The following is a 21,433-nucleotide window of genomic DNA, read 5'->3' on the forward strand; positions in this document are numbered from 1 at the left end:
GTTTGAGCTGCACTACATGCTCTCCTGTGAAACTCCTGTGCCTACGTGAGACTGTTTGCTCAGCCCTAGAGGAACTATGTGTTGTATCAGCTTCCATGGGATTCCTGCAGAATCTCCTTGAATTTCCTGCCCTGGTTATCACTCCAGCACTGTACGCGACACTATGATTATGTCTGGATTTATAGCCGTAATTAGAAACCAGCTGAAACTGGCATTTGAAATCTAAACTCCCTCAACTATAAGGGTTTTCAGATTCCTGTGCAGAGATACAACCCTAGCCCTGTGGTTTGGGGAACAGGTCAGATCCTGGTGCAGGGCAGGGATAAGCAGGTGGCATTCCCACTCTGCTTCTCACACAGTGCACTAGTACTGGAGATGACCTGACCTTATCCCTTTTGGGGGGTTGCCTGAATAGAAAAATTAAAACAAACATAAACATCACCCTGAGCATCCTCCTGAATTTAGCTGTTAGCAGGGTTTTTCCCTGCAGGACCCTTGTGTCCATAACTCAACTTAGCTCTGCATCAGAAGGTATGTCTACACTGCAATTAGACACCTGCGGCTGGCCCATGTCAGCTGACTTGGGCTCATGAGGATTGGGCTAAGGGGCTTTTAAATTGAGGTGTAGATGTTCATGCTCAGTCTGCAGCCCTCCCACCTTGCAGGGTCCTAGAGCCCAGGCTGCAGCTCCAGCCTGAGGCCAAGCGTCTATGCCACAGTTAAACAGCCCCTTACCTCAAGCCCCACAAGTCCAAGTCAGCTGGCACGGGCCCGATGCAGGTTTTTAATTGCAGTGCAGACATACCCTGAAGGATACTCAATGAGCCTCATAGAGCCCTTTTCTATTCCTGGACTGGAGTTAATATGAACTGTCTGGTCTGGCTGCCAGAGTGAATCAGCTCAATAGGCCTGTATCTCTGTGCAGGGTCCTAGCACCTGACCACATATCACAGGCCTGTTATCCACTTTGCAGTTAGCTGAAACATAGGCTACGTCTTCACTACCCACCGTATCGGCGGATAGCAATCGATTTCTCAGGGATCGATATATCGCATCTCATCTAGACGCAATATATTAATCCCTGAACGTGCTCCTGTCGACTCCGGAACTCCACCAACGCGAATGGCGGTAGCGGAGTCAACAGGGGGAGCTGTGGATGTCGATCCCGTGCCATGAGGATGGTAAATAATTCGATCTAAGATACTTCAACTTCACTAGGTTATTCATGTAGCTGAAGTTGCATATCTTAGATCGATCCCCTCCTCTAGTGTAGACCAGCCCCTAGTGAGAACAGCTCATGAGGCTTTCGTCTGAACCTGAGTTAGAGCCCTGATTGGGCCTCAAATCTACACTTAATCCAGATCAGGGTCCAAACACCACCTCTTTGGCCCATACGTTCCAAGGCAATGTGGGAACAATTCTACTGAAATATCATATAGCCATTGTCCAGTCACTACATGAAAATCTTCCAGTAAAAAACGTTAGTGTGTTACCGCTGTACCACAGTGCTAGAGTGGTAAAAACTATACTGCCTCTATGTTCCCATGTGTTCATGTGCTGAAAAAGATGGTAAATTCTGCACATGCGTGTGGGCATTCCACATGTTCAACAAGAGCAGATTTCAAGACTTTCTTCTCCTTGTTTCACCAGCTTTTGCTTCATTGCTAGTTTGCTTTTTCTATTCATGGAAAGTGCATCTCTTTGGAGATGGAACCTGCCTGTTTTAAAAATCCAGAAGGGAGGATTTTGCTCTCCCATGAGCAGGAGCCGGTTAGTGTGGAGAGGCAAGGTGGGTGAGGTAATATCTTTCATTGGACCAACTTCTGTTGGAGAGAGAGACAAATTTTTAAGCTTACTCAGAGCTCTTTTTCACATGTGGGAAACTAACTCACAGCTGAACCAAAACCTCAGATCCAAAGAGCACCAAATCCGAGGGTCTCAGAATCCAAACATGACTCTGAATCTGATGATGCAGATAACACCTGTCTCTTTAAAGGTGTGAATCAGAACTATGGAGCCACGATGTGTTGCTGAGATGTGTTCCCCGTGCACTTATTCTCCTGACTCAAACAGTATGGTGCCACTGTTTTAAATACTAGGAAAGTGGGCCCATTTTGTAATTGAAATGTTTTATGTTTGGGGCTTTCTGTTTGAGACAGTAAATTAAGTGCTGTCCATTAGGGAAGCGAGAACACTGAAGCCAGATTCTGCCATGACAACAACCGTGCAATCCCATTAGCTTTAATGGGATTGCACAAGACGTATAGGCTGCATCTACATTGCACATGACTGCGGGCAGCATGTAGTGTACGTGTAGCTACTGCAGTGAAAAGCACACTGTGTCCACACTGCGGCATGTAGTTACGCATGTCAGTGAAAGACTCTGGCAGAGGCTCAGGCTGTCTGTGCTGCCTTCTCCCTGCCAGAGCCTTTCCCCACTTCTGGAGTCTTTTCCTGCTGCAGGGAAAGGTTCCAGCAGTGGGAGGCTGGTAGAGCCTTTCCCTGCTGATGGAGTCTTTAGCTGCAGCAAGGAAAGACTCTGGAAGGGGGCAGGCAAGCCTTTTTCCACTGCCTCCCCCCTGCCAGAGCCTTTCCCCAGCAGCCAGGAGGCAGCGGGGCACTATGCTGCTAAAAATAGCAGTGTAGATGGGGAGGCACGCTTGAGCGAGTGGAGAGGCACGTAGTGTATGTTCTCACATACATACCCACAGCCTTCAGGTATGTCTGTACCTACTCCCCTAAGCCATGGCTCACCATTTTATTCTTCTATTTATACCTGTGCTAGGGAGACTACACACGTATGTACACTACATGCCGCCAAAAGAAGGGTACTGTGTATATGCATCCTTGGGGGCAGGGGTGGCATTTTCAGAAGCACTCAGCCTACTCTGCTTCTATTGAAGACAGTAGTAAAACTCCCATTAGCTTCAGAGGGAGTTGATTTAGGCCAGTGCTGAACGTTTTTGAAAATCCTGCCTTAGACAATAAAGGGCCTTAACCCCACCTGTAGCCAGGCCCTGACTGGTGCAGGTGGGATGGGGATAAAAGATGATTGTAAGCTATATTTCCAGTCCCCTTATATCCTGACCAGGCATTATTTCACTTCCTGGTGTAACTTAGAGCAGCCACGGGGCTGCTGTCAGTTGTATTCAGCTGGAACCTATGAGCCGCACAAAGCAACCTAATGAGGGGCCAAAGATCTGGCCAAAGGCATTCATATAAGTCTCCAAGGGGCTGCCTCTTCTTGGGCAGAGCTCTTGTTTGCATTCACTTTATTTGGTGCTGATCAGTTCCAGTACACCATTATGAATTGCCCCTGTCAAACTTGGGGGCATCACTCTGCCACCCAGCCGCACAGGGTGCCTGGCTGTGACATATTCTGCAGTCTTGTCTTGCAGTTTGTTACCACTTTACTTTTATGGGAGGAGGGGGGCACCTTTGGAGATTTACTTTGAACCTAACTATAAAACTACAGGGGAAAATGTTCCAAAGGAATCTTGTCTGGCCTCTTCCCAGTGGGTGGCTTTTCATTACTTTCCCGATTGGAGTGTTTATTTTCCCATTGTTTGTACATTGTGGTAGTCTCAGGCTGCTGGTCAGTTTTGTTCTTTTCCCAGTATCTTTGGGTGAACTTGGCCCTTGTTTTAAAAAATAAAAGTAATTTGAGCTCTGATTAGCTTCAGACATAGTATGGGCTGGCATCAGGCAATCTTTTTCACTCATCCATCTGCCAATGCATTTCATTCCTGGCCTACAGCTTCCCCCATCACGCCATTACAGCCCTGGGCCGTGACATTACTCAGCCTGACTGTGTTCTGACCTACAGTATTCCCAGCTACTCTAGTTCTGGGCTTCAAGTACTGCCATCAGTCACATGTGCTGGCTTTGACAGGTAGATGAATAAAGATGAGGATGACCCCAGGAACTCTCTCTTTCACTTGCTACCCCACCTGGATTTCAATTTGGATCTCCCCGGCAGAAAAGTCTACCTATTAAATCACTGCTCCACCTCAACCCACACTCTTGTCCCCTCTTCCCGTGTGCTTTTGGCCAGTGCTATACATCTGCGTTGAAACACTGCTCGGATTACATACTGGCTTAGCCATTACAGCTTTTCCTTGGAAGCTGTATAGCACAACTTCCAAATGTTTCCGCCTCTCACTCAGCCCTTGGGAAAGGAAACACATTACAATCGCGGTGACAATAGGTCATTCCAAAGCATGGTGGGAGCTCTATCCAAATTCCAGTAACAAATGACTCTCTCTCTCTCTCTTTGCAGCTCACAGTCAACGACTGGTACATGTGAAGTCCCGCCTGAAGCAAGCCCCACGGTATCAAACCTTGGAGCGGGACTTGATTGAGTACCAAGAGAGGCAGCTGTTTGAGTACTTTGTCGTGGTATCACTGCACAAGAAACAGGCTGGGACTGCATATGTCCCTGAAGTCACCCAGCAGTTTCCATTAAAGGTTTGGTGCACAGGCAAAGGCCTACCGGTGTAGCAGTTTCATCATTTAGGTTCTTCATCCCCATCTGGAACCCATTGCCCTCCTGGCTAGTGTGCTGCAGGACGCATGATTAAACAGGAGACTCTCGGGGGAAGTTAGAGCTCTCATGTTAGCCTGTAATGTAATGCAGGATAATCCCCTACTGTGCCATTGTTTAATAGGACAGAAGATTTGGAGGTTGCCCTGCCCTCCATGAACTTCATGATGTTCTTGAGTGCGGATGGAGCAGCTACTTTGACTCTTCACTGCCCTGGGAAAAAGGGTGTAAAAAATTCTTCCACCACTTGTCTCAATAAAAGGGAAGCAACTTGGTACTGCTAGGAGAGACCAGCGACTGTGATTCTCAGGGTGCAGAAAACTGTCATTGCAGAGAGAGCAAAGCTATTACCAATAGGTCTCTCTTGGCATGAGAAACAGGACCAAATGAAAACATGTGGCAGTGCATTTTCCAACATGGTGTAACAAGAATTAGCTGCAGGCTTTATTCTGCACACACGCCCCTGCACAGATAGCCTCCTCCCTTTACTGAGCTCTTAGTTATATCACAGGATAGAAGTGAGACCCAGCAGGGACAAACAAATGCAAAAGTAGGGTTTGATGGGGAGTGTGTGAGGGGAATGACTTAAAAAATTCCTAGGGTCAGGTGAGCTAGTAGAGCAGCAATTTTAATATCTTCCAGGCAGAAGCTTAGTCTCTGTCATCACCTCTTCATTTATCACTGGACAAATATTTGAAGCCGTTCCATCCCCACGTGACTAATTGAAAACATTCCCTCCTTCTCTTCTCCTCTAGCTCGAGCGTTCCTTCAAATTCATGCGAGAGGCAGAGGATCAGTTGAAAGCTATTCCTCAGTTTTGCTTCCCTGATGCTAAGGACTGGGTGCCCATCTACCAATTTGCCAGGTAGGCAGGTGTTTTCCTCTCCCCACCCCCGTGAGAACTGGGTTTGTACGTACAACTCGCTTAGCCACGGGAGCTGTTAAGGCAAAGAGAGAGAAACCCAGTAGGGGCAGAGACACTCCTGGAGAGTCCAGAAGGGAACAGAACTGATGGCGTGAGAGGGGAAAAGGTGGAAATATGAAAGGAGTAAAGTGTTCTCTGAGTGGTGGAGTGGGTGTGTGTACGGTGGTGTTTCCTAATGTGACAAGTTTTTTTCTTCTTCTGGTCTCTGGTCTCCCTACTGCAGTGAGACCTTCTCCTTTGTCCTGACTGGTGAGGATGGGAGTAGACGGTTTGGATATTGCAGAAGGCTACTGGTAACTATTCACCATTCTGTTGCCTAAAAGGGTCTGAAGGGGAAACCTTTCTCTGTGGTGTTTGTATTGCTGGCACCAACTGGATGGGGGTGGGGGACTTCTGCTGTTCTATTCAGCGAAGAAGCAAATGGCACAGCAGAGGACACTCTCCAGCTTTCTGCTTCCCTGTGCTGCTCTGTTTAAGGTCCCTCTTCAGAATCCATCCCCTAACTCCAAAATACAGCCCCTTTTCATGTTTCTCATGATTTTGCAATGAGAGCTTCTTCTGTTTCACCAGCCAGTTCCTGAGCAGCGCAGAGAATGCAGTCACTTGCTCTCTGCCTAGGTTGAACTAACTGCCTTTTTTGGTGCGTTTGTGTTTCTCTCTTGAAAGCCCAGTGGGAAAGGGAAGCGTCTCCCTGAAGTTTACTGCATTGTGAGCCGCCTTGGATGCTTCAACCTCTTCTCTAAGGTGAGGGGGAAAGAGGGAGAGAACCTGCACGGATAGTAATGAAGCTGAAAGCAAAATCAAGGCTAGAATAATGAGGTTCAGTAAAGTGGAGGGCTCAGACTTGAGACTCTGGAAGATGGCATTGGGAGGGGGAACACACACTAATTACATGAACTTTGCAAACAGACTATTAAAAATTAAATTACATAAAAATATGGATCAGCAAACATTGGCTTGTTCCTTTAATAAAACGACCAGAGCAAAGAAATTCCAAGATAAAGGATGAAATCCTGGCTCCACTGAAGTCAGTGGGTTTTACTGTTGACTTCAGTGGAGCAAGGATTTCACCCAAGGTTTCTACTCTAGTCTCTCTTGCTCACTCCATAGTATTATGATACTGCATATTTGGGCTCCACACTCGCTGGGGTAAGGAGGGAATGTTAATGCTTTTGTATTTTATTCTCTGTCTCTCTCTTGCCTCCTGTTTATACATCTGTGGCTTGATGTTCTTTCTTCCAGATCTTAGACGAGGTTGAGAAAAGACGGGGGATTTCCCCTGCTTTGGTGCAGCCTCTCATGAGGAGTGTCATGGAAGCTCCTTTCCCTGCACTGGGCCGGACCATCACAGTCAAGAACTTCCTACCAGGCTCAGGGACTGAAGTAAGGACAACACCAGAACTGCAGGAGGATGGGATGATAGGACAGGCCAGCAAACACCTGCTGGAATAATAAATCAGGCCTACACCTGTAGTGCAGGGCTGTGGAAATATGCAAATTCCTGTGAAGCGGAGGCTCGAGTTTAGTGTCAAAGGGATTGATTCTCAATTCCTCTGTTCCTGAGGCAGGTGTCTTCAAAAATCCTTCATGCTCCCTATATTCTGGGGCTGTTCTGGGCCACTAATGGCTCTAGTCCTCTGTGCTCTGCCTCTTCCCATGACCAGGGCCGGCTCCAGGCACCAGCTCAGCAAGCAGATGTTTGGGGTGGCCAAGGGGAAGATGCAGCAAGTCGGGCTCTTCGGCTGCAATTCGGCGGCGAGTCCATCAGTCCCTCTTGGAGCAAAGGACCTGCCGCCGAATTGCCACCAAAGAAGAAAGCAGCGCGGTGAAGCTGCTGCCGATCGCAAGTGTAGGATTTTGTTTTGTTTTTTTTCACCACTTGGGGCAGCAAAAACCCTGGAGCCGGCCCTGCCTATGACTCAGATCTCTAGCCAGGTCACTTTAAAGTCTCTCCCCTTCCAGAACATAAGAGTCCCAAAAAGAAACTGTCCACCGCTTTTCTAACAAGGTCTTCAGCCCCAAGTCTGGGCCTTGTTATCCTCACACACCCTTCTCTCAGGGCGTTCCTCTCGCTTTATCCCCTTCTCAGGGGCTAGGATTTCTCAGGGTTCTTCTCTGGGTCCCCAAATACAAATTCCAAACTAAAGGTATACAAACTAAAAAATCAATTCCTGCCCTGCTTGGGCTTCACCTTTTATTTCTCTCTGCTGCTCTGGTCCTCCGCTGAGCACTTCCTAGGACTCTTTCCATGGGAGAGTCAAAATCCTGCCCTTCTACCAGGGCTTACCACTGGAGCCTGCTCCACTCCCAGTGGCTGTTTTGTCTCTCTCCTGGCTTCTGCCAGAGCTTTCTGTTTAGGAGAGGATCGCAGGGCCAACTCTCCACCCCTGGGCTTCTTTCTTGAGCCTCTTCACTCTGTAGTCCCAGAGAGTTACCGCGGACTCTCTCCCTGCAGCCCCCTCCTCCTTCTTCATCTTCTTGGGTTTGGTGGCACAGCAGAGTCACATTCTGTGTGTCTGACTGCCATGCCTTTGGAGGTAGGTTATGATTTAAAGTCTGTCACCTTTCCCAGTATTCTTAAAGAATTGCAAAATAGCTTTTTTTATTGGGCCCCCATTTTCCTTGTATTCTGGACAGGAATGGCAAAGAAAATTTTCTTATTGATATAGAAAACTCAGAAGCCATAGTACATCTCCTTTCACTGGTACAGTTTTTACAATTCCATGAGAGATGATCCATCATTTGCTGGGCCGTACATGTTTCACATAGTATATCCTTTTGTTTGTTTACTAGAAATAGGTTACTATTTCATCCACAAAGACCTGTTAACATTTTGAATAAAGCCATTTTGCTCTAAGAATCATAGGACTGGAAGGGACTCGAGAGATCAGCTAGTACAGTCCCCTGCACTCATGGCAGGACTGAGAATGTTCATCTCAGGGCCTTGGACTATGCCAACATTTTCAATTACTGGGCATAATTCACAGAATTTTTTTCCCTTTTAGTTCATGTGCTCACAGTTCTTGCCATTCCTTCCTTAGTTCTTTTTTGATTAAGTGCTTAAATTCCAGTTTGCTTAAGGGGATCTCTAGGTCAACTTGTTCAGCCTTAATAGCATTTTTTGTCTCTGTCTGCCAGTTCATTGCCAGCTAGTCCTACATGTGCCGGGATCCAAGCTATTATTATGGTCACATACAATTGTGCCAATTCAGCCATTAGCAGTAATATTTCATTACATATATCGTGTCTGGTGTCAGACTTGCCATTATATAGTGTCTGCAACCCTGATAGGGAATCAGACAAGATGGCCATGGCAGCTGGCCGCAAAGCTAGGGCCCAAGTTAGTGCCAGCAGTATCCCTATTAGCTCAGCCGGAGATAACGTTAGTGAGTCTTATGGCTTTCTTGAGTCTGAATGTGGGTGCCCAGAAAGCTATTCCCACTCTACCCATTCCTTCCTCTATGGAGCCATCAGTATGCATTTGACAATAGTGTTCCCACTTAGCATAGATACATTGATTTGCTATATCTTGTATATTAATCATTCTTCTCCTTTTGTTCATCATATAGTTCCAGATCTATCTCGAGGAGGTAGTTCTCCGGAGATAGAGTATTTTCCCAGTGCTAGAGATTTTGGCCTCTTTTTTAAATCTTTATTTTTACAGAGATCATTTATCCACTTCCTTACCCTACTTACTGAGGATTTTTGAGGTTTGTCCTACTGCTCTCCACATAGTTCCCAACAATTAATATATATTAGCTTAGTGTTATCTTCACTATTACGTAGTACTTTGACCCTAAAGGCTAAGTCTCTGCGCTTCATTCTGAGAGTGAAAGGCATGCTCCAGCTGCTATCTGCATTACATACAGAGGCGAGGTAATGAAGGCACCGCATGCAATATGCAATGCCTGTGCTTGGAAACAGTCTTGGATACAGATTTGTTTTCAGTGCTGACCTAAAGGCCTACTCAATAATAGGTCTGATTAGGGTTTGCCATTCTCATAGTAAGTTGATTCTCCCTTTGCACTTATCTATAATGTTTTTGATATGTTCCTGTCACGCAGCGGCGGCTCCAGGCACCAGCGCTCCAAGCACGTGCCTGGGGTGGCAAGCTGGGGGGGGCGCCCTGCTGGTCCCTGTGAGGGCGGCAGTCAGGCTACCTTCAGTGGCTTGCCTGCGGGAGGTCCACCGGTCCCGAGGATTCAGTGGCGGGTACGCCGAAGCTGCAGGACTGGGGATCTCCTGCAGGCGCGCCACGGAAGGTTGCCTGACTGCCATGTTTGGGGTGGCAAAAAAACTATAGCTGCCCCTGTTGTCACGGGTGCCTCCTCCTGGCTGGTTTGAGGATTAGCTCTTTTGGCCTGATGCCTCTTCTTATGATTTCTCAGACCGTCATCTTGCTCTGCTGCCCTGAGGCCCTTCTCCTGCTCCTCAGGAGCTGCAGTGCCTTGTCTTCATGGCTTGCATCTCTGGCCAAGTCACAACCAGTCCTCCCCTTCCGTGGTTCTATCACAGTCTTCCACAGCATCCCAGGCAGTCGTTAAGTCCACTGCCCTTGCTAAATAACTCCCTCAGTGATGGAGATGGATAGTGCCAGATGGTCCTCAAGGTCACTGCCCAGATTGGGCCACTAATTCAGTGGCTGGTAGGGGAACCCAGGCCCACCCTCTACCCTGGGTTCCAGTCCAGGGGCCCTATCTCTGGCGGCTAAGTTCTGTACTACCCCAAACATTCCTACCTCTCTCTTGTACTACTTCCTACATTGCTTCTCCCAAGCTTTCATTCTCTACCCTTCTAGTCAAACCCTTTTCCTCTGGGTCTGCTAGACAAACCCTTCCTCTGGGGTCTAAATCTTTTTCTCTTCCTTGTCCCATGAAGAGTGACTGAAAACTTCTTCCTGGCAGCACCCCCTTCTGCTCCCAGCTCCCTGGTTTTACAGAAGCCCGGCCTATTCCTGCACAAGTGAGCTTCTCTTAATTAGGGCTTTCCTCTCAGCTGAAATGTCCCCTGGTCTGCAACCTAATAGGTTAATTAGCTATCTGGCCTATGTTAACCCCTTTAGGGCAAGTGGAGGAAGCACGCTCCATCACAGGTCCCTCCATGTGAGCTTGTTATCAGATATCACACCTAAGATTTTGTCCTTTTTCACTATATTTATCTGCTGGTCATATATTTATATAATTTCTGAATCTTCCATGTTGTGCAGATCATTCATTTAGTTTTGTCAGTGGAGAACTTGAAGCCCCACCTGTTTCCCCATTCTGTACTCCTGCGAAGTGCATCGCTGATTCCTTTGGTGACACGTCCAAGGTTTCTGCTTTTCGTCCCTATGGCCTGGTCACCAGCAAATCATGTGATGCCTATTCCTGCACTCATTTCCTTTGGAAGGTCATTTAACATGATTTTAAAAAGGACTGGGCTAATGACAGTCCCCTGTAGAGTTCAATATACAGTAGAAAAGGCTTTCCCTACCCAGACCCATGTAGTTCTTTGTGCAGGAAATCCCTTGTTCATTTGTATATTCTTCCTACCATACCCATGGTTGCCACTTTATATAATAGTCACTCCCTCTGTAACACATTGCAGGTTTTCTCTATGTCCAGGAAGGTTACTCTCATGTATTCTTTCCTTCTCAAGCTTTTTTGTGCTTCTTTGTCTATTGCTGTCAGCTGCACCCCTGCTGTCTGAACCCACATTATGTTCCATCTGTGAGCCTATTTCCTTCTGAGTGTGCGGCTCATCTCTCCATCCCCAGTTTTTTCCTGGTTTTGGCTAAACATGCTGTGAGGGCAATTGGTCTGTAGGCCTCAGGCCTAGAGTGCCTCTTGCTGGGTTTCCTCACTGAGGCATTAAGCACATGTTTCCAATCCCTAGATATTTCCCCTTTTCTCCGTATGCTATTCTGTCATTTTAGTATTACATTCAGGCTTTCATCTCCTAGGTATTGGAGCACTTCAAAGCTTACTAGCCCCCTTCTGCTACAAACTTCCTCTCTTTATGTTAGCCAGCCTGTTCCTGGCCAGTCCTGGGCTTCATGATCAGTTAAGCCTGGCTCTCCCTCCAGGTGTAGCCTGCTATGTAAATTGGCTGTTCAGGCACACATTAATCCATTCAGTGCCATGTGGGGTAGAACCTTGCTTGGCCCTGAGGGTAAATTTAAGTGGCCTTAGGGTCTCTGGGAAACCAATACAGAATTTCTGTAGTGGAGCCTGCCCCAGCCACACCCTCGGACTGCTGCCTACACGAGAGAGCTTCACTGCACAGGGGTTATTCTTAGGGTGCTGTTTCTGCTAAGGCCCTTTAAGCTGCCACAACAGCACATGGGGCCTTAGCCTACCTGAGAACCAGGTCCAAAGTGGAGGGTGGGTCATGTGACATACTGTGGAAGAATGGGCAAGGTGCTTTGAAGCTGGTTGCACCAGAGAAAAGATGGTCTATCAGTTAGGGAACTGGCCTGGGATATAGGTGACCTGGCTTGAATCCCCTGCTCTGTCACAGACTTCCTGTGTGACCTTGAGCAAGTCACTTTGTGCCTCAGTTCCCCCTCTGTAACATGGGAATGATAATACTGCCCTATCTCACAGGGGTTTTCTGAGGAGAAATACACTAATGGCAGTGAAGTTCTATGGTGAGGACTGTATGCGTAGATAGAAGCAAAGGCAGTAGTTTGTGTTGTAATTGCTACCAGAGTGGATAGTCTACAACTTAGACCTTGCTCCCCTCTCCTTCCCGTCCAGATTCTCATAGTGAAAGTGATCCTGGCTGTTTGAACTGACTGAAGAATTAGAAACATCCCCTGCCTCCATCCTTCCCCCTGTACCCTGCAGAGTGTTTCCCAGAATCCATTCCCGATGGGAACAAAATTCCACTCCCTGGGACTGCCCTGGGTCAAAAGACTAAGCATAAAAGTCTGCTTGGGCATCACACACATAGGGAGGAAGCTCCCTGTGCCTAATTCAGTGGGAGAATCTGCAATGGATTTCTTCACCCACCTGGAATGGACTCTGGATAAAGCCCCTGGGAGAGAGCAATCTGAACTGTTCCTGTGGCCTACTAGAATATAGGCCCTTGCACAAACGGAACTCCAGGTTCTACTTGTTATTAGCCAGTCTGCTGAACCTCATGTTGGGAGAACCTATCCATCTATGATAGCCACCTGCTTCAGACCGCCTCACCATCACTGCTCACAGGGGTCGGAAAAATATGATGGGAAGCCAGTGCTGGCCTTCAGCTTCATCTGCAGGCTGCATTTGTGGATCCTGTAGAAAGACTAAATCTTAAGGCTTGCCACTCACTAACATAAAGTCTCCTTTAGCTCCAGCAGCAATGCTGTTTCTTTTGGTTGAGAGGGTCCCTGGTTAAAGTCCTGGGGGAGTCTGGCCCCTTGCTTGTCAGTGCAGTGATTGAGGCCGTGACCTGTGTTTTGCTTACTTCTGGCAGGTAATTGAGCTGCGGCGGCCTCTGGACTCGAGACTTGAGCATGTTGATTTTGAGTCCCTGTTCTCCTCTCTCAGCGTCCGGCACCTGAGCCGAGTGTTTGCATCCCTGCTTCTGGAGAGAAGAGTGATCTTTATAGCAGACAAACTCAGGTACCCCCCTTTGCGGCTTTCTCTTGCATTCTTATAAACCAAATGTTAGTTAAGGAGAGACTGAGAAGGGAGTACTGGCCCCTCTGTGGTGTTCTTTTGTTCTTCTCTGTTATTTCCCAGCAAGTACAACCAATGCTCCCAAAGGGCAAGGGCTCTAACGAAGTGACATGCCCTCTACTGGACATGCTGCGACACCTCAGCCCAGCTCTGGAACTTGCCAAAACTGAGCTTCCTCTGGTGCACAAAGGAAACCAAGTTCCCTTTGCTCAGAATCTCACCAAGGCAGAGCTCCTTGCAATAAGGAAGCAGAACCCTTCTTATTGCTTGGGCGGGGAACAGTGTTCCCTTTTCAGCCATGCTCTGGCACCCACAGGAACCTAGCCCGGAGGGGAGGAGAGAGGGAACTCAGTATCTCTTAGCCCTTTCGCTGAGGTTCTCAGATTCTGTTGACTAATTTTTTAATATTGATTCTTGAGGTTTGGGGTTTAAACTGATTCACTCCCACAAGTTCAGCACAGGGCTCCAGGTCTCTTTAAGATTTTATGCAGCTGGTGCCTGGCAGCCATCCAGCCCTTAAGCACTTGAGGATTCAGAGAGAAGAGTTCTCAAAGCTCGGTAACGGAAAAGCTGCAGATGAGTAATGACACTTCTGAGCGCGATCAGGTTTCAGCAGTGTACAATACCCCCAAGCTGTCTGTTTTCACAGATCCCAGCCAGCCGGGCTACAGCCCTGGGACTGGGGGAGGGAAGGCAAGTGGAGAGGCCCCTTTTATAGGGGAGCAAAGGAACAAGGCGCCCTGCAGGGGTCCAGAGATTTGTAAGGGCAGAGCATATACAAATCCATCACACCAATGGGGAGGCTGGGTGGGTTGCAGCATACAGGCTGCAGCTCCCCACTTTCACTCCTTTACTGCTGCTTTGGGTCAAGGAGGGGAGGATCTATTTGTTTACATTCGCTTGACATGTTATATACATAGATTTTTTTCATATCCTCTTAAAAGTGCATTAATATGTAAGGCATGAAAGCACCAATGCTGCCCTTAGCCTGAGACAATCCTATGTTTCCCATGTCTAAACTACACAAATAATTTTGGTAATCTTTATAATGACAAGGTTTTCTCTGGGAGATTTTCCCTCCCATATAGGATAAGTGCAGCATTATGACTGGAGTCATTAGGGACAGAGGCACAGATTAACCTTTACATGATGATAGCCAGTGAGAATATGTGATGCCATGCAAGGATTTTATTGGTATAAGTTTGGAATCAGCACATTGTTAGGCAGCTCGTCCCCAATGAGTGCCAGTAAAACCCTTATATCGTATTGCACTGTTATGTGGCATATCCAGAATACATGTGTTACAGAAAATGTTGCAAAAATGTTTTCTATCAGTACTCTTCTGTCAGTAAAGCCAGGTGCCTTCATACTGAGTCCAACTGTCCAGGACTTGAAAAAAGAGAGAAAGTATTACAAACTGTAGAACCCTCTAAAAATTATATACAATAGCTTTCCTATACGTAAAGGTTTTAAGGTCCAGTGTCTATGAATCTACAGGAGCTAGAATCAAGTACTATATGCCGTGTTGCCAACACTCATGATTTTATTGTGAATCTTGCAATATTTGGTATTTTTCTTAGCACCCCAGCTCCTGGAGTCAGTTATTTCACGAGAATCTCGGCTTTCTTTTTTTACCATTAGCTTAAAATAAGTTTCTAATCCACACAGTTGTGGAGACGAGTTTGAAAACATGACCTAAGAGTACCTTAAAGGCTCAGAAACCAAATGTCAAAGAAAATAACCCAAATGTAATATTTAAAAAAAAATCCTTGATTTTTAAAGCCAAGCTCTTGATTTTTGCGACCTGACTCATGATTTTGGAACATTGGGCATTGGCAACAATGTAGTGTATCATAATGGGAAGCTGAGAATCTTCTCCATCCATTGATGGAAAGCTCCTGTTCCTATCAGTGATGGCTTTTAAGATATTGGACTTCAAATCTATCACTGATTCAAGGTTGACCGTCACTCGTCCTGGAACGGGGGACAAGGAAATTGTCAAGTATTAAATAGTGTTTATTTTGGGAATGGGAATTGCACGTTTTGGATGAAAGAAAACAAACATTTTTATCTGGCAAATAGATTTTTAAAAAAAGTAGAAAAGACAGCTGTTTGAAGCTACTCAAGGGTTTGGAATGCTAGTAGGAGTCCAGGAGGTATGGATTAGTGGTCAGAGTGCAGGTGAAGTGGTGAAAAGTGTGTGATAAATTGCATTTATTGCACACCACTCTAATTTATCATGTGGATGTCATCACTGTGTTTATCTGTACTTGTACTTGTTTGTGAGGGTATGTATGTATATATTTACAGAGAGAGAGAGAGAATGATACACACATAGTTTATTTACGTGTTTTAATTGCTACAAAATCTGAAGTCTCTGTGAAAGGAAGTGGAAAGAACTCTTGCCAAGTACTGTGTGAATTATTAAATGTTTTCAAGCTGAGCCAAAAACACATCTAACAAGTATAAAGCAAGTGAAATGCTTTTGCCTTTTCCATCTTTGGAATGAATATTGAATGTTTTTTAAAAATCTGTCAATCCAAAGCTTGGCAGTGGACAAAGAGAGAATTTGGTTGTTAGTTTTATTCCCCCGGCCATAGCAACAAGAGTAAACATTCCCTTTCAACCCAGAAATGACTATCCCAAAAAATTGTTGATCTATTGAGATAATCTTTCTCCAGCTTTGCTCAGGCCTGTATAGGCCTTCATGTGGGCATGGGAAAACACCAGTACTTAAGGTCTGCTATGTGACACAAATGGATCAGACTATCTTTGTAGTGAGATTTTGTTTTCAAATCAAAGTGCCAGAGTGACAGTCCTGGACACTAAAGACCAAGATTTGCAAAAACAGATGTCTCAGAGTCAGACTCCTTAAACCCAACCTAAATAGATGGCCTGATTTCACCAAAGTGCTAAGAATGTGGCAGTTTAATTGGGCTGAGTGGAAGCTGCTGAATACTCAGCACTTTAGAGATCAGAACACTTATCCAGGAGCCTAAACCTGGATTTAGGAGCCTACCTTTAAGGTACCTATTTTTGAAAATCTTGGTCTAAAGTCCTGTGAGGGCCTGGAGGTCACCCTGGTGCACCCCATTATGGTCAGGCATGGCACCGTAGGTGCACCCCATCTCACGTCCCTTCAGCTGGATTATAATCAAGTCAGAGGGATCTTTTTAATCAAAGAGCACCCTCCTTGCAAGGGTCTCATTTATTACGGACAGCCACAAGCACAAGTAGAAGCTCATTCAGGTACACCCAGGGATATTCGTTGCCTTGAGCTTAGTCTATCTAGCCGTCTCTGGCTCCTTCCTTCTGGACATTCTTTATTCCTGTGCCTGAAAACAGCCTCTGCTCCAGCAACCCTTCTTGATTCATTCTGAGGGTTACCCCTTTTCAGTGCTTCCTTAAGCTGGAATCCCCAGCTCTCCTCCTGGGAACTGGGCTGTATGAGTTAATTCCATCCTTTCCCCTCACCTAGGAGCCTCACCAACTCTCCTCACTGGAGATGGGTGGGCTCTGTTAGATTTTGTGGTCTTTCCTAAGCAGGATTCCTTAGCTGTCCTCTCTGGAACGGAATCATGGATTAGCCAGCTGTGGGACCTTTACCAGCTTCACCCCCAGCTGGATCAGCTTTTCCCTGCTGGTGTCACCTACTGTCCACTCTGCTTTGAGAAAGGAGGAAGCTTTAATGCTGTTCCCCTTCTTTCAGCTCATCCCAATTGACTGGGGGAGAGGGGAGCCTTGCCCCTCTCTCTCTCTGAAAGGCTTCTGGATCAATGTCCTTAAAGAAACAGTAATGGGATTTCATCCCGAATGCTTTTTTACTCCCGGGACCACTTCCTCTTGCTGTGTGTCTCCCAAGTCCCTATATATATAATCAGGTCTTTCACCCTCTTAAAGGGCCAAGCCATGTGATGGAGTGGGTTGACCATTAGGCACCACTACTCTTAAAGGACAGATTACCCCATCACAAGTCCTATAGATCCCTGCTGGGGACTGCAGCTGTGTCAACAATGCTTCAGGGTCAATTGTATCAAAGGCAGATCTAAAAGGATCAGCATGGACACTTGATTTTGATCATCACCAGTAGGAGATGACAAACCAACAAGAGCCGCACATGCTCCATGCCGTACCTAGGTCTAAAATCAGACTGATCAGGGCCCAGGCCATCTGAGCACTCTGGAGTTGCTCTTCTCTCTTCTCCTTTACCTCAACCTGAAGGAGAAGATTAGAGAACAGATGATAACTGATAGGATTCCTAGCCTAGAGAGTATGTGCCTAAAAATCATTTCAGCATCACATGCCACTAATCTGCCATGCCAAAGGGAGGCATTGACAATCTCCACAAATAATGGACCCGTGTCTTCCTGCTAGATTTTAATCATTCTAAAGCTTCCATTTTGCAGTTGAAAGGCTGAAGTTCCCTGAATGCATCCAGCACTACAGCGAGCAATATTGGCTGAAACTCAAGCAGAGGAGAGTCCACATTTGTATTCTCCTCCACGCCCCTGCTCCCCAAAGCAACTTCTGTGCACTCCCGGATGCTGATGGATCTGAAGCTAAGCAATTTAATGTTCACATGGCACTCATACTCTTGTTACAAGTTTGCTGTAAATGAATGCAATCGAAGAACATTTATTTTCCACGTTGTTTGCCTTGTGCAATTGACAGGACTCTGGAGAGTCAGTGTCAGTAGCTGCGGTTGGTAGAGGCCCCGCAAAAGGGGACTTGCTGGTGAGAGCAGAAGCAAAGTGCAAGTGGAGGTGAAGGGGCAGCAGGCTGGAATGTGCACAGAGAGCAAGAAGGGGGCAGGAACATGCTTTAGTGGTTCGGCTCCTGCACCCTTCTAAACATCAGCTGGGGAGTAGAGCCCTCTGCCCTTCTTTAAAAATCCAGGAGACGATATTTAAAGGGCACTCCATCAGAAATGTCAATTTTTTTTTACAGCTGTCAGTTAGAAACAAATCAAGTTGGCAGTGTCCCTTTAAGCAAGGAAATGAACATCTGGGCCTCTTTTATAAAAAGAGACTCCCTCCATGTGGAAGTCCCTTGAAGCAATTCCCTAGTATATTCTCTTCACCGGTTAGAGTCACTGTAAAGCCTAAAGAATAACAAAAACCTAGCGCTTATATAGCACTTTTCATCAGTAGATCTCAAAGCACTTTACCACTATCCCCATGTTAAACTGAAGTGTTAAACGGATTCCTCTCTCTGCCTTAGGATCAGAATTCTCTTATCCCCTGGCTGCCATGAACTTCTGTATAAACTGTTCAGAGCGCTCCTTCACCTGGTCACTGTGATGTCCCAACAACAGAAGTCACACTTTGCCAAATGGAATGTATCCAGTGAAATAGGGTGACCAGATGTCCCGATTTTATAGGGGCAGTCCCAATATTTGGGGCTTTTTTTCATATGAGATCCTATTACCCCCCACCCCGTCCTGATTTTTCACACTTGCTATCTGGTCAACCTAAGTGAAAAGCAGCCAAAACCTGTAGCCCAAACATGATATTCTCCTAAACACACTCTGCTGTCATGCTAGAGGGACTTAGGTTTACCAGACTTGGAACAAAAAGTCAGGCCTCTTACCTTCTGAGCAAGCACAAGACCACATCTACCAAACTCCCTTCTCTCTCTCTCTCATTACAAGTCAGCAACAGCTGCCAGAGCCACATTTCTCACTGTAAATTCCCCCCATGGAGTTTAATACAAGCCAGCTGTGAGTGATTTCCTGGCCATGTGATTCCTTCAGGCCAGACTAGCCTTTCTCCCCTCCCCCATTATTTCAAGAGCTGAATGCTAGTAAAACTGAAATGACGTTATGTACACAGCTTATTATGGCGAGCCTCCCCATCCCCTGACATGCACAAACACTTCCAAAGCCAGAACAGATGAGTAACCAATGTCCCGCAGCATGCTCTGCATAGCCCCGTGAAACTGACCGCACGCCCCGCCCACCTCTCCTTCCAGCACTTGGAGGAGTTCTCTGGCCAAACCTTCTTGGAAGTCATCCGTGAAGGAATTTTCAGCAGAGTCACTGGTATCATTTGAATGGGAAAAGCATGAACTATCCCAGCTCCTTAGGGTATGTCTGTACTGCAGTCAGGAGGTGTGATTTCAGCACTGTAGGCATTTAGATAGATCAAAGCTAGCTGGAGTAACAATAGCAGTGTAGCTGCGGCAGCATGGCATGGCTGGTCGCTCGCGCATGTGCTCCAGGTCCTGGATGGCATTGCATGCAGAAGGCTAGCCCATGCCACTGTCCGGCTGCCACAGTTACCCTGCTCTTGTTACTGAAGCTGGTTTTGATCCAGCTAGAAAAAGGCAACTCGAGTATGTCTACTCCATATACAATCAACCTCCCAATTGCAGTGTAGACATACTCGCAATCTAGTCCCTTCCCACCATCCTCTTGGGTCAGCCTGGCCTTTTGAGGCCCTGTCCTGAGCAGGACCGGTATGGTAATATAGTATTTTATCCTGGTTTCTGCTGAGTATTTAGTCTGTTTTCTCTGAACAGTTCATTACATGTGCATTGATACCCTTTTCCCCCGCAGCCTTGTCCTTCGCTGAGGTGTATGCCGAGTGTCAGAAAGAGAAGATGTTGTTAATTAAAAGAGTGTCATTGGGCTGGGAGGAATTAAACATCAGAACAAGCAGTGCCTTCAATACTGTAACTCTGTTCTTTAAAGAAGCAAAGTTGCACAGTTAGCCACTTCTGTGTGTCCTATGCACAGCAGCTACTGGAGGCAGTGGGACACTGCCCCTTGTTATGTGACAAAGGAATAGCTTTCAGTAATCCTCACCCATTGCATGTGTCTTTAGACCAGGAAATAGAGATTGGGGACAAGAGTTTTGAAAATGACTAGTGACTGTGGGCACCCAACTTGAGACACCTGAAAGGGGCCTGATTTTCAGCAAGTGCTCAGTGCTCACGCTCTGCCTTGCCTCTACTGCTGTGTGCTTTGTGTTGTCTTCTAGCATCTTGTCGAAGTGTTGCCATGCCATGGTGGCTCTCCTCTACCCCTTCACCTGGCAGCACACCTATATCCCTGTGTTGCCGCCTTCCATGATTGACATTGTGTGCTCACCAACCCCTTTCCTGATTGGCCTACTCACCAGCTCACTGCCTCGCCTCAAGGAGCTACCAGTGGAAGAGGTGAGCCATGAACTCAGATGAAATTGTTGTTTTTAAAAGCCGCAGGCCTTGGCTGCATTGTCTTCTCACCCAGAAGGGTTTGCTTCTTAGATTGTGTCACTGTTTTAAGGCAAGGTGGCATTATAATTACCTGTGGCTGCAGAAATACAGCTATCCCAGTTGTCAGTGAACTGCATCATGAATAGAACCTGTAACCTTTGGCTCCAAGATACTCAGGCTGCTACCTAGTGAGCAGGGACTTTGCTGCAGTTGGTAGGGGGAACTGACATAATGACCTTCATTTTTCCTTCCTGTCCCACAGGGAGTTGGGAGAAGGGATCCAGTGGTGATTTTGCTGGTGGAGTTTATTATTACAAGTTTTATTATAGTTGTAGTGCTGGCAGGACAGTGCATGCGGAGAGTCAATTGTTGAGTCTGTCATGTATGAATTGTTCTTTTTAGAGATTGTCCAGGGGCTGGGACGGTTGTAGTTAGTACAGACATCTGTCTGACTGGCTGTATCAATCTGTTGTTTCTTGTTTTATACTTATCCCTAGCTTCTGCTTGCCAGTAGCTGGGAATGAGCAACAGGGGATGGATCACTTGATGATTACCTGTTCTCTTCATTCTCTCTGGGGCACCTGGCACTGTCGGCAGAGACAGGATACTGGGCTAGATGGACCCTTGGTTTGACCCAGTATGGCCGTTCTTATGTTCTTATGTAAATTACAAGCTCTTTGGAGCAGGGACTGTGTTTTAGCTCTGTTTGTACAGCACCTAGCACAATGTGATCTGGTCTGTGACTAGGGCTTCTAGGTGCTCCCACATTACAAATAAATAATAATTATAGCAGGCCTGTAAATAAATGACTAACTCTGAACAGGACTGATGAGTGGTGTGCAAGGGCAAACACACACACACACAACGTGACAGGTCATAACATTTTTCAGTCATGCATCCAAAGTGTTCCTAGACTCCAGTGCAGGAAAAGCCTTTGGGGAGGCTACAACCTTCTGCCCATTAGTGGCACTGATGGTAGTGAGGTGTTAAGGTTTTCCTCCCCACTTCACATCTGCTCTATAACTACCAACACTGTTCATTCAGATCTAATCTTTGCAGTCATACTAAACAATTACTTCCAATATTCCTGTGGCAATGAGTTCCACAGATTACATATGATGT

The 21,433-nt window shown here is 46.5% G+C and overlaps 1 protein-coding gene across 2 annotated transcripts in view; it reads left to right on the top strand.

Annotated features, from left to right (window-relative positions):
* The window catches only part of DENND2A (DENN domain containing 2A), an 86,830-nt gene that overhangs the window by 58,944 nt on the left and 6,453 nt on the right, over positions 1-21,433 (top strand). For both annotated transcript variants that reach the window (XM_030544035.1, XM_030544044.1), the window contains exons 9-15: positions 4,280-4,467; positions 5,299-5,408; positions 5,692-5,761; positions 6,135-6,212; positions 6,711-6,851; positions 12,909-13,057; positions 20,095-20,272. In XM_030544035.1, the coding sequence (XP_030399895.1) occupies positions 4,280-4,467; positions 5,299-5,408; positions 5,692-5,761; positions 6,135-6,212; positions 6,711-6,851; positions 12,909-13,057; positions 20,095-20,272 (914 nt within the window). The remainder of the gene's footprint in view (positions 1-4,279; positions 4,468-5,298; positions 5,409-5,691; positions 5,762-6,134; positions 6,213-6,710; positions 6,852-12,908; positions 13,058-20,094; positions 20,273-21,433) is intronic.

Source organism: Gopherus evgoodei, chromosome 1 (genome assembly GCF_007399415.2).
Source record: "Gopherus evgoodei ecotype Sinaloan lineage chromosome 1, rGopEvg1_v1.p, whole genome shotgun sequence".
NCBI classification, from domain to species: domain Eukaryota; kingdom Metazoa; phylum Chordata; order Testudines; family Testudinidae; genus Gopherus; species Gopherus evgoodei.